Source organism: Argiope bruennichi, chromosome 5 (genome assembly GCF_947563725.1).
Source record: "Argiope bruennichi chromosome 5, qqArgBrue1.1, whole genome shotgun sequence".
Classification (NCBI taxonomy): Eukaryota; Metazoa; Arthropoda; class Arachnida; order Araneae; family Araneidae; genus Argiope; species Argiope bruennichi.
In genome coordinates this window covers 93,406,940-93,421,782 of record NC_079155.1, presented here as the reverse complement: position 1 = coordinate 93,421,782, position 14,843 = coordinate 93,406,940, and the positions used below count along the sequence as shown (strand labels likewise).

The 14,843-nt window shown below is 27.4% G+C and overlaps 1 protein-coding gene across 1 annotated transcript in view; it reads left to right on the top strand.

Moving 5' to 3' along the window:
- Positions 1-14,843, top strand: part of LOC129968147 (nephrin-like) — a 494,644-nt gene that overhangs the window by 341,190 nt on the left and 138,611 nt on the right. The window contains exon 9 of the mRNA XM_056081964.1: positions 2,003-2,090. Coding sequence (XP_055937939.1) covers positions 2,003-2,090 — 88 coding nt within the window. The remainder of the gene's footprint in view (positions 1-2,002; positions 2,091-14,843) is intronic.

Sequence of the window (14,843 nt, the reverse complement as noted above, 5' to 3'; positions counted from 1 at the left end):
AATATACAAAACTCTAATATAAGGCGAAGAATATTGGGGATAATTAACATAGATTTCATAACTGGATAAATTACCATTATTTGTCATAATAATAAAAGAAATGAACTTGAAGCCTTTATGTATATTTAAATCTAATTTAAGTTTTGATTCATTTCCTAATTTTTAATTTAATTTAGCCCTTATTAATTTCATTCTAAAATGGTCTCTTAATTCTAAAATTGAAATAAATTGAAATTCTAAACTCTTCAAAAATTTCTTCTACTTGACCACGCATATGCTAAAACATGTTTTATATATATAAGATATTACTTTAAATTAAAGAAATTAAATCATTCATAAGAAATGTTTAAAAACATGAAAATTTCTTCATTTGCCTTTTTTTCTCCTTCATTATAAAAATCCACAATTCATTATGAACGAGATTTTTAAATTAATCCTAATATGAATTTTACAAAAAGGGTAATTTTAGATTCGAAAACCCTTATTAGAATATATATATATAATATAATATAAAATATAATATAGCACTATGAAAATATATATCAACGATGTCTCAAATTAGAAATATTTCGACTAAGCTGTTATTACTCTCATTTTACAATGATTCCTTCTTTATTAAATTAGTACAATTATATCGTTTCAACAAAGAGCACTTTATTTGAAATGATATAAAATTCATTAATGTTCCTGTGAAATAAATTATCTCCTGAAAAATATTTACATGAAAGTAAATAAAAATATATCCCTTCCCTGAAATTCTGCAAGAACTCCCAAAAAAGATATGAAACACAAATATTTATTCGTTCTGGAAACTATATTACATAAACATTATATAACGACGAGAAATATTTTCATGAAATGCATTTATGATATCTGGTAATATGCTGCTTTTTCAATTAATTAAACAGTAAGTAAATTATGAAGCATATCATATCCTTTGTTAATTAAGGTTTGTATATATCTCTTTTCAGATAACATTTGTACAATGTATTTTGAAATATGCTAATTTCTTAATGATATAAGTATGTAATTATTAAAGAAATATCACATTTATTATACACATTTTTATCTGCAAAATTTATTATGTGATGAAATTTAGGACTAATTTCATGCTTAATATTACATGCTACTTTTAATTACATGTTACTTTAATACATTTTATACAATGTATTAAATATCATAATTAGTCAAAACTGATTATGCAATAATAGTAGAAATAGATATAAATTAATTTATTTCGTAAGAATAAGATGTATCACTATTTATACTTCTGACAATTTGTCTTTTGTTTTCAATGCTATACATGCAAGTTAATATGAATAGAAAAAACGTATGTCATTTACATATATATCACTTTTAGTATCAGTTATGACAAATTAATTAAAATAGAATAAAATAAAAGTTTTGTGTTAGTCGCAACAATTAAATGAATATATTTGATTTCAACATACATATACTTGAGTATTTAAAATGTTTTCCTTACAATACAAAAATGTGTTTAATTTTCCAAATATGCAAATACAAGTAAATGATACAAATCATTCTTAATAATTTATATATATATATATATATATATATATATATATATATATATATATATATAGCATATATAGTAGCATTCATTGTTTCATTGTTATACATTTTTTTATATTTAGATCTGAAATTCAAATTTATACTTACTTTTTATATATTATATTAAAGTATCTATATTTAAAATAATTTAATAATAATTTTATTCAAATTTGCAGGCAATGTGATCTTTCTATTATGTATAAGTAGCAAATGAAATAGCTCCTGAATTCATACATAAAGCATAAATGTCCTTCTGTTACATTATAACTTAATGGTACAACAGAAGTGTATTGATACATTACATATTACATTATTACATATGCACATTTTTTAGTGAAAATAATAAATTAAGGTATTATATAAATAAAAACTCATTTTTAAATAATTTTGAAGTATTATTTGTTTTATAAACAAGATGAATTTGTTGTAGGACCCAGATAACAAGACGTTTTCATGCCATGCAGACAATGATGCATTAAAGGAAACCATTAAAGAAACAGTCTATTTTAGTGTAGTTTGTAAGTACACATTAATTATTTTTATTTAGTATGAACTAAATTTGCATTGCGCTTAGAAAAATTAAAAATTGTAAAGCGAAAAAATGCCATCATAATTTAACCAAAACTATAGCTGAAACTTCAAAGATGTCTTGCAAATGGGAAATTAAAATTTCTAAGAGATGGGATATTTCTGATTATGCTTTAAATTTTTTTTTTGAAGAATGAATATAAAACAATATATGAATTTGAACTTTTTTTACTAACGATGAAGATTTTTTAAAATTATTATAATTATAAAATATAAAGTATATCTTTTTATATTTTAATTATTCAATTAACAAAACTTTCATGATATTAATTTAAAAATTGTCTTTTTCTACGATGAGAATAATTTTTTACGATAAAAAAAGAACTCAGCTTATCGGATTATATCCGGAATTCGAGAAAGAGTTTGGTCAAGTTATAAATTGATATAATTCCATGATAAGAAAAATAATAATTCACTGAATATATGTGAGTATGTAGTATTAGAAAAATAATGTGAATTTGTACAAACCTTATCATTCTTTCTTTGTTATATTAAGGTGGAACAATATTCAAAAAAATTCAATTGAATGAAAAATTTTAATTTAATTTCTGAATATTATATAAGTTACAACAAATCCAGGTGAAATTTTTATCTTTAAGAATGTGATTGTCAATGTATAATTTTTCAATAAGCTATCAAGGTATTTTAAGAATAAAATAATTTATTTACATGAATACAAAATAAGTTAATTTTTAACTATAATTACGGCTAATCAAAATCGTGAATCTAAGACAATCATGTTATAAATAACAATTTCCATAATAACTACAATAATATATCGTAAAAAATGTTACTCCTTCTTTAGTCTTTCTTTCAAGAATAACCTTTGATATTTGAAGTTCTGAAGATATAGCTGTAAACAGAATTTTAAAAATCGATTAATAATACGATTAATATCAGTTAAAATTATTTTCGTGTTTCACCAACAAAATATTTAAACTTTTTTTAAATACTCATGTCTACGAATTGTGACTATTTTCTGTACCTTTTCCTTTTGCAATGTTTGTACAAGGAGCAGATATATCAGGCAGGCGTGCCTATTCTAATTAGAAAATTTCGAAACCATTTGGAAATTGGGTTTTAGACACTATGTAAACTCTTTATAAATATTATAATTATCCATTTAATTCTATTTTTAAGTCAATTAAAATTAGTAATAATTCATCCAATTTTAAACTGTCAGCTACAGATAAAAAACAACAGTTTAGTTGTTTGGTAGGATCCTCCTTGTGTAATTATTCTTCACAAATAAATTTTTCTCATGATGAAAAAATCAACCTTCTTAAATTGCAATATAAAGTTCACATTTGAAAAACGTTTTGTAACGGGTTATGGTTTATATATTTAAAGTAATAAGATAAATAAAAGAATTAATTCCTTAACTACACTGCTGTTCAATTTCAGCAGTTTTCATTTCATTATCAAATTTCATGATCACTAATCACATCATCAATAGTCGCTGATTTTTGAACCACCACTCTCCAGCTTTGTGCGATATCGCAAAATATAATTGATATGAATACAGGGCTAAACACTGAACTGATTTCGCCAATTTTGTTCTACCAAATAATCAGGAAACTCATTCATTGTCTCGATTTTGTCAATTTTTATTTTATATTAAGCTAATGACCGCCAGAAAGGTAATTACATTAAATCTCTCTTCATCCTCCAGTTTTGAAAATTATCACAATTTTTTTTGAAAGAATCTCCGGTATCATCTATACGATTGATCTTTTGAATTAATTCACAAACCTAGTAAATCCATCATTTCAGACCAATTATAGTTATTGAACAAAGTATAGTTTTAAAATGATACTTTTAAGACTATAGTTTTATTTTTGTAAAAAGACATACATTTTCAATGTTAGTTGATGTAACTAAATTAATGTTATTAATATAACTAAATTAATGTTATTAATATGATTGGCGAACAGTTGGTTTATGAATGCAGCTAGTAATTCAAAATCCTATTTCAATCAATAAGTGAAAAGCATAATATTCAGCTTGTCATCTTTACAATATCATCCTTTACAAATTTCAAAATGTTTTTATAATATATTAACAGTTAGTTTTGTTTTATATATTTCATAAGAAATATTTCCATATCTTTTAGGGATCTTTTGCTTCTTAAAATATAATGCTAATTCATAATCTAAACATTTTTAATGCATTTTTAAAAAATCCCTATAAGATTATTAATATCTTAACATGTAAAAAATTAGCCATGAACAGCTGTCGTTTAGAGTTTCCTTTTATCCAATCAATCTCTCAGAAATTAACAAAATTTCAATTTCTTCTTTTAAAGCTATCAATATTTTTCTTCTGCATATGCATCGAAGGAAAAAAATTAAGTATCTTTCCCCAAAATAAAAACCTCCTAATTATTTTTATCAAAGCTTTCCTCTTTATTTGGTACTATGCTATCCAACTCTATCGAAACCTCATTTCTAAGACTCAATGCACCGTTTTTAATCTCGGGAAATCTTTCAGCGGATTAGTTAACATTTATTTCAAAAAATATTTTTTTTATCTTTCTCAGTTTGTATTCAGTGATTGGTTTTTAATTCAGTTCATCAAATAAATCCACTCTGAGAGCTTATTCATTAAAATAACTTGGGCGTATATTTACTACACCATACCTGTTATATGAAAAAGAAATTTTCCGTTTTAAAATCCTATAATTCTACTTAATTAAAAGTATTAAATCTTTTTTCTTGATTTTTAATTATTTATTTATTTTTTATTTTTGCTTCCGTAATCTTATCTTATAACGGCTGAATTTTTAAAAAAAGAATATTATGCATAAAATGTATTTACTTACCAAAATGTATTACGTTTAATTTTTTTTTAAATATTGTTTTATTTACATTTTGTTACCAAATATTCTTATAAATACATTTCAATTTTTAAAGAGTCGACGATCAGGATATAATTAAGAGTTATTTTTTTTTTTTGTTTTCAAATAACAAAAATACAAATAATCTAAAATGTCTTTTTAAAAGCTATCATGCTTTCAAATGTATTATATTTCATTGGATAGTGTTTAGGATACGAAATACTTAACCCGAGCGTGATACTTCAGGTTATACTAATTCTGTCAGTTCTTACTTCTTAAGAACTTTTACAGAATTCTTGCTAACAATAATTCACCTAAAGGGAATCAGCAAATTATCAGACTGTTTATAAAAAATAATTTCTCATAGTAAAGAAAAAACCCCTAAAAAATGAGGAAAAATAACGCAAAATTTAATATTATGTTGTTTTTTTTTTATTTGGATGAGAGAACAAGAAGAAGTCCAGATAGTTCGATAATGCTTCATGATAATGCTTCAGCAACACATAGCTGAAGTATTCACAAAAGCATAATTTGAAGAAATCTGCAACATAAACAGACAGAAAAGTACCAATTCAAAACAGCGATAGTGCTCAGAAAACTCATTCTTTTATCAAACTACAAGGGTAGAAATAATTCAACTAATTGAATACCGTGCGCCTTCACTTTTATAGCTCAAGTTACAAGGCATCGAATTTTCGAGAAGAAACTACGAATCTCGTATCCTAAAAGAAATATAGCGGGAATTTTCACATATTAAAAGACGTTCGTTTTTTCCCTCTAATAATGTAATGTTCCGCAATGTAATTGCTAAGATCGAGAGTCACTGATACGGCAACCATTCAGTACCCATTAGAAATATGTGTAAAATTATCTCCTTAATATGAGGCAGATTTTGCGTGGTAGCAATATTACAGATTTGTTAGAGATCATAATTTATCAAATAGCTAAAGTTAAAGGACGCAATTAAAACCTTCCTTAATTAGAGATGGTAACACATTTACTTTCATATCGAATCTCTATATATTTATAATTTGGTTCCCCTTTGTTTTGAACAATATTTCTGCATCAGGTTGAAAAGTTTTCCAACGCGGTATTTAACGCAATTTAAACAAGTAATCTATACTTATAAAATAAAGCTTAGTGTGTGTGTGTGTGTGTGTGTGTGTGTGTGTTTGTGTGTGTGTGTGTGTGTGTGTGTGTGTGTGTGTGTGTGTGTGTGTGTGTGTGTGTGTGTGTGTGTGTGTGTGTGTGTGTGTGTGTGTGTGTGTGGCGCTCTACAGGCTAAACCGTTTGACCTACAGCTACCAAATTTGGTATATGTACCTCCGAGGTCGGAAATGTGCACCTGGGGTCCCTTTTTCTGAATTTTAATTATTAACTAAAAACTAACTTTCCCATCCAAAAACCTCTTCATTTCCCAACCGACAAATGAGTAAGGCTTCAGTTTTTTCCCCCACGCTAATGAGGCTAGGCTTAACATTTTCCGACCGATTATTTCAGATTTCAGACGATTCTGTTTATTTTTTCAATGTTTGATGCATTTAAAATTAAACAATGTTAATTAAACGATCTTTCATATTCTTTCTGAAGTACTTTTGAATTAAAATAAGACAGAATAAAGGAAATTAAAAATTTCTAATTTCCATAGCGTTACCCCTACTGGTGTAGAAAAATTCACGCATTTGCGTTACCATAATTGGCGTTGAAAATTCACGCATTCGCATTGTGTTCTGATTGTTGACAACTATTTTCAATGGATTCGGACTTGATTTAAATTATTTTTAGGTTAGTTGTATGCTTTTTCAATTAAAAATTGTATTTATGTTAGTTATATATTTTTGTATGTGCTTATAGTTTTAAGTACCAGATGTCCCATAAATTTGTAAATACTTTAAAAATTCATAAAAATTGAAGGAATGAGTATATTTTAATGCGGTTTGCGAAACTGTTATTCTCATGAAAGGGGATTTTTTTCATGCAAAAAAAAAAAAAAAAGTTCAAAAATTTGTCGATAGAGGGCGCTAAACACAAGCAAAACATACAATTCTACGGGAAAAATACTTTTATTTGCATGCAAGCAATTGTTTACATGCGTATCACACCAGTACTACAGTACTTGTTCTATGTGTCCGCCATCACCACAAATAACGGTTTGGAAGCGGGAGACAACACTGGTAACTGCATCATACAGCATATCCGGATGAATGCATGAGATTTCTTGGCGAATGACTTTCTTTAGCTGCACTAACGAAGTTGGTCTATGGCGGTACACTCGAGACTTAAGGTAACCCCATAGCCAAAAATCCAGGGGTGTTAAATCTGGTGAGCGTGGGGGCCATTCATGTGTAAAGTGACGGCTGATTATCCGTTCTTCAGTAAAAGTTCTTTTCAAAAATGCCTTCACTTCGGTGTCGATGTGAGGAGGTGCCCCGTCTTGCATGAATGTCACTGTGTCAAGGACATCGTGTTCCAGTAAGGACGGTATCACTTCCTTCTGTAACATTTCTAAGTAACTTGTTCCATTAACTGAACATGTCTTCCATCCTGCTTTTTTACAGGACTTTTCAAAGAAAAAAAGGGCCTACAATAATGGATGCAGTGAAACCACACCGAACAGTAACCCGTGGTGAATGCAGGGGCTTCTCAGTGTAAGCATGTGGATTCTCATATGCCCATATTCTACAGTTATGGGTATTAACTGCTTTATGCAAAGCAAAATGAGTCTCATCTGTCCACAATATTTTCAGCAGCCATCGCGGATCATCTTAAATTTTCGCCAAAGCCCAATTTGAAAATTCCAATATCTTAGCTGTATCATTTGGTAAGAGCTAATGTAGCGATTGCAATATGTATGGGTACAATTGCAATACACTATGAAGGATACGGTACACCGAAGTCTTTCGTATACCAGTTATTCGTATCATTTCTCGTGCGCTACTGACTGCACTTGTAGACTGTTCCCTTAGCGCAGTCCATTTGAGAAGAGACATCGGGGGTACGGGCTGTTGTTAAACGAGGTGCACCACTGCATGGCCGATGGCACAAACTTCCAGTTTCTTCGAAACGGCGTACTAGGGAAACAAGTCCAGCAGGAATGATCGGACCTGAACCTTTCTTCAATCTTTTCTGGGTCCTAAACTTTCTTAAGGCTTCAACCGCCGATTCGTTGCTGACATAAAACAACTTTACCAATAGTGCTTTATACACCAGTGTCAACATCTTAATACAAACCTTATGCAATCCTTTAGAAATCATGTGTCAATCGCTCATTTTGCATTTCATAAGACTTTAGTTTGCATATTTCTACTCATTTGCTTGTGTGCAGCGCCCTATATTGACAAATGTTTGAATTATTTTTTTTTTCTGTATCAAAAAAAAACCCTTCATGAGAATAATAGTTTTGCAAACTGAATTCAAATATACCCAGTCCTACAATTTTTATGAATTTTTAAAATATTTACAAATTTATGGGACACCTGGTATTTTGAGTTTATTAACAACTGAAATATGGCGAATAGTTATTAATATCTTAACAATTGAAAACCAACAATAATGCTTCGGAAGTTGGAGAGGAGTGGGGAGGGGAGAGGAATTGACATCTAAATGAATTATGTAGAAATACATATAAAAATTTATTTAAAAGTGATTAGTCATTGGAAATTCTAATCACAGTTAATAGTAACCCATTTTATTTGAAATTGCACCGAAAATGTAAAAATATTTTCATTTTGCTTTGTAAGTGGGAAAATAATTTCACCTTCTTACATCATATCTGGCATAGGATACATGGAACAAAGAGGGTTAAGGTTACGAAAAGAAGTGGGAAACAAGAAAATGGTAAAATGAGTGTTGAATTGTTTAATTACGTATTTGATATATTTTAATACACTAATTTATATTCATTTATAATCAGTCTTTTGAAGGGAAAAGAGTTTAATATAACTGAATCAAAAAGCATGTTATCATGAAAATATGTTTTTTTCTATTTTGATTTTCATAGGGAAATAAGTGTTTGGTATTTAGTATGTTTAAGTATGAATACAGCAGTGTGTTGAGTAAACGTCCTTCTTCCAAATAAAAATGATAGCTGTAGTTCGTCAGCGAATGATAATATTTTTAAAAGTCACAGCATTATCAATTTTTTTTTAAATAAAGACTTCCAGAAATGTACTGACAGAAATTCATAAAGTAGAAATCCATTGAATTGTTTGCAAAATTATTATGTACATAATACTGACCAGTAACTCATCTTCCGAAACCTGCCATTAGTTTATAAATATTTATTATTTCTGGTTTTCAATTTACGTTCTTATCGTTTTGAAGTAAAAATTTCCCCCCTTCTAAATAGAAGTATGACTGATCTAAGTTGTGATATAAATTAAGACGTCAAAGTATACAGCAGGTTTACAATGTATTTCTGTCAATTTCAAGAATATATATATATATTTTAATTTTCGATTTAGCGAGCATTTGGACTTTTCTCATGTTTTCGAAATACTTTTGTACTTGAGCGACGAACCCATGCTTGAATTACGAGATATTTAATCTTATATATATAAAAATAAATGTTTGTTTGTTCGTGTTTTACTCACTGCCGTACCGCTCATCAGATTGCGATGAAACTTTGTTAACTTATTACTTGCACTTGCACGAAGGTAATAGGAATGGTACAATTATTAGCATGTTTCCTGAACACAATAAAATATACACACAAATCTCTTCATACGTTTCTATAATTCAACATTATTTTAAAACTGATAATTGAAATCTACAAAAGATAAACAGTAAACGGCACATGTCATTCGAGTTATACACACATATATCAAACAACATAAAATTATTATCAACGATGCCAAACGTTCGTCAGTTAGTAGATCTACACCGAAGCACACAGAAATAAGCAAATTTGAGATTCTCAAGCAAACGAGGAAGGATGAGTGAGCAATGAAACAGATCGTTTACGAATTGCAAATTCACGTGCTTCAAAATCTTATTATCAACATCGAAGGCAATGTTAATGTGCTACCCGATCTCGCACATCAGAATCAGAAGACCAACAAAAATAGAGGCAACAATTCTTAACGGAAAGTTGAATGGAGAAGATATGTTCATTACACTCATTCCCATTATTCCCACCGACGTACATTTTGATTTCAAAAGACTGCAATTCCCCATTCGACTTGCATTCTCGATGATCAAGGCGCAATCACTTCAAGTGTACGGATTGAACCTAAAAAAATCATGATTTTCACATGACCAGTTGTATGTCGGATATTCACAAGTCGAACAGTCATGAAATGTATTTATTTTTACTGAAGACGGAAAAACAAAAACTAATGTCTACCCTAAATCACTCGAATGGCAAATAATAACAAATTCAAAAAATAGAATAAATATTGTTTGTATTTTTCCCTTATATATCATTCAATTTCAATGAATATATTTACTATCGACAATAAAATAAATATCATTGTTTCTATCATTCCTAATCAAACAAGATAGCTATTTCAAATTTCCAAAAGTATTTCTTCTGAGGCAGTAACGCGCCGGGTACCAGTTAATGTTTAATAAAACTATCTAAAAACATTTATTTCTTTGTATTATTTATAATGTAATGAAACTATCTTTTTATTTAAAATTTTTGTTTATTACCAATTTCCATTTTTCTTTTATCTTTTTGTAAATCCTTGTATTTTTAAAATATAGAATTGGATTTCAAATTCTTCCCACTAATATTTTTTTTTATCTTAAGAACAATCTGAATGAATATAGCTCCGATCTTCATTCTGCTTAAATGGAAATATTCTATTCCAGAGGAAAAAATATGAATTGGGCAGTTTTTCATCTTAAAAATTCGATCAAACCAATGAAGCATTCAATAATGAAATCTGATAGTCATCGACTTTTTGGATTCCATTTTCGAGCCTGATTTAATTTTTGTAATACGGCATACATTTTTTTTAAAAAAAAGATTAGTTTGCTCTTTAAAAAGGATTTCTCATGCCTCTGTTCATTTAATTCAAAAAAGAAATTGGGAGAATTTTAATCTTCTGATAATAATTATTTTGCAAATTTTAGAGTTTTATATTTCATGCCATGAAATATAAGAATGCACAAACTAGAAAGAAATTGTTCAGCTCTTTTGGTTTATATGATTTTACACTACTGCCTAATCCTCTAATCCTGCACTAAACACACACACAAAAATACAGTCGCATCGTTGCCGTATTTATCCTTCATTGATTCTTTTCTTACTTGTTATTTTTTCGAGCAAAAATGAAGTTTATATTGAAAAATTAATTCAGTAATTAAAGTTTCAATGAGGTTATTCTAATTAAACTAACATTTTAAATTTAAATTTTTGAATTATGTTTTTCATCCTTTACATTTATTCATATGGATTTATTCAAATTATAACAAAATATAAAACATTTTGATCAGTGCTTTTTTAATATGTTTTCGCCTCGTTAAGCTAAAATAGTTTATATCCATTAGACTAATTATATAGGATTTTGAATACGTGGTTTATAAAATATTATTTAATGTATTTTGTCTCAAACTTTTATTTTTTTTAAAAAATGTGAATAATTTAACTAGCGAAAATTAATATGTAATAAGAATTTTTTTTTAAACATATTTGTCTCTATTTTTTTCTATATTAATAATAATGGTATATATATATGTGTCTTGCGTTATTACAAATATTTATGCCGTTTCTGCTCCATTATGTACTTATTCTTCAAGCTTTCAATACAATTTTTGATTTTTTAAAAATATTTTGTGGCAGTTGTAGTTAAAATTTAACTTAACAATAAAAAATTAGTGTGCTTTTAAATTCCGTTGATTTAAAACGTCGTTGGCCTTTTCTATAATGTAAAGAATGTATAAAAATATATTCTCTCTCTTTGAACAAGCAATTTCGCTCCTTTTGCAATTAATTATAAAGATATAGTATTCTGAATTATTTATTGAGTTGTATTGTAATTTCTCTGAAATATTACGTAAATCATGATATATACTCTGTAGTATAAAAAATTTCATTTTTAAATGACTTTCAGTCATACCCTTGTATACCTTGTATATTGAGATAAAACTTAACATAAACTAAAAAGACATATTACTCTTTATCGTGTATTCGTAGGGTAAGGATAAATGTTCTAAAATAATGCGAATTCCGTATATGTGAATCTTTGAAGTTTGGGACTGCTTTGTTGAAAAATTCACTAAATTTAGGCATAAAATATTTCATTGATACTTACCGTAATCAGTAACTAACTTACCAAATACGTTTAGAATAAAAACTACTGAAATGTGCTATTTTTCATTTTAATTTATCAAAAGAGAAGTAAATACTTAATAATAAACATTTACAAAATCGCTTCGCCCTATCATAGTACCCGGGTATTGTTGTGATTAATTAATTCCTTCAAAGTAACCATATAGTGAAATCAGCTCTTAAAAATTTAGCTGGCACACTCGATACCAATGCCTTACAATGATGCAATAACATTGTCAATTACTAATAATATTTTTAAAAAACGAGACTCCGCAGAGTTTGACTTATTGTCAAAATGAGACACATTTGCGAAGATATAAGAATGTATGAAGATATTTGCAAAGAATTTTGTATTATTCAATTATTGATGAAATATTTTCAATAAAACGAATCAGTATAAGTAGTAAAGAAAAGGGGAGAAAAAAGAGTTGAAAATGTTTAGTCAACGCGTGTCATAGGTAGATTTAACAAATGGCCTTAAAAGAGGTCTCCAAAATTGATTTCATAGTGTTTTATCTCCAAGTAACCAAGTACAATAAAGTTTCTGGGAAAAAAACTTTTTTATACTGTACCAATTAAGTGATATTTAACATGAACCCTAACCAATCCAAAGCGGTTATGTAGGTAAAGAGGAAAATGATTATGTTTGTAATGAAATAATCTAAATATCTATTAATTTTTTAATCCTTGAACAAGCAGAAAATAAATTAATGGATGTAAAATTATTCTAATTCGACTTAATACAGATAAGAAATAAATGGAAATGGATTATAATGTATAAATTCAATAAAATTTAAATAAAGTGAATATGCCAATTTTTTTTATTTCTTTTCTCATCTGCATACATGAAAAAAATTAAGATCACTAATTTCTCAAAATTTTTAGTTGATTCAATTAATGTACTTAAAATAAAACTCAATCGATAAAATAAAATGAAAGTCTTAAATATGATGAAAATTTTATTGCACACATGTTAATAAATATAGGAAAATTATAGATAAAAACATCTTCTACTCGAATCATTATTAATGAACCGTAATTTCTGCTCTATTAAGAATTTTGAGATTAAAAATATTTAATCGTTATTTATCTTTTGAAATTATCTATTATAATAACACTTAAATAGTTTTTGTGTTTTGAAACAAAAATTAAATTAAATAAAAATGATATTCTAATTAACTTTGCATTTTTATCCAATTCTCCTTGTTCATCTCTGAAATTGAATTACTAATTAGTAAAAATGAGTAAATAATTTGAATGTATAAACAAACAAAATGTAAATAATTAGACGGTAGCAATCAAATTTATTCATATATTTATAATGTGAATCTTTTCCTGTAATTGATTTCGTTTCAAACGGTAACAAAAATTACTTTAAGTGGCTTTTGTCAACAAGTACGGTTTAAACAAGTAACGGAACTTTATTTGGCCTTTATTTCAATAATTATTCTATAAATTTTTTTCAGAAGTGCCACTAATAAAAATGATTGAATAGTTTACATTCGAAGAAAATTCAATTAATTAATACGATACTTCATTCTTTTATTTTCGAAGCAATTCATTTTAATCTTAAAATTCTACACTGTTTGACTGATTTTTTTTCAATTAATATACCAACTGAGAAAATTCTATTTTATAGATTTAATGTTTATTGCGATTCTCAGGAAAATTAAATTAAGCATTGAATTTTCATTTAATTAAATAACATCTACTGAAAGGGAGGAATAAAAATTTACTTCTTCCAAGTGATAAAAACCATTTCTTTTTGTTCCATTTTAAAATCGCTCAAAAGAGATAAAAGATATATCAGTTAACTAGTTTATTTTTACCTATTTCTTTTATCCTCGTTTCAGGAAAAAAATAATTTTGTAACCCCTTTTATTAAATAACGTAGAGTAAAAAAAAAAAAATTCAATATAAACACGTTAATTATACGAATATAAAAGCCCGTGTCGTTGCCTACTTACAGTATCAATTCAAATTAGCGTCTTCAGCCACTTTGTCGTTAATTGCTTCCACTACAGCGTTCCGTTAAATTCTAGATTGTTAAGCTTAAATTGAATTACTAGGAGCATAAAAAATATCACTAATTAAAAACATCCGCTTATTTACATCGCATCTAAATTAAATTTGATGCTTTTTTCGTCATAAAAATGAATAAATTTGTCGTTATAGTTAAATCTCTTCGCATAACAGCTTAGTAAAGCCATCTGTTAGTAGACGGTGTATGACGTGATAATGACTTCATGAAAATTAGTCGCCTGAAATGCATTATGTATACTAGTCTCAGTGTTCGAGTAGTAAATTCCCATAATTTTATCCTGCTTGCATAGTTTTGCAATTAAAATGACTGAATGCAAGTGCTGTTGGTACTAATTGCATTTTTCTGTTTTTAGATAAGTAATTTGATGATTAATATCAATGTTCTAAGAAATTATTCATTCTATGAAAAAATTCAGTCTTGCTGTTCACAATACAATTTATTATGTACGTTAAATGGAATCTAAAATGTTTTCAATCTCAATATTTATTCATTTATTTATTATCTTATAGAAGTAAAAAATAAAAAAA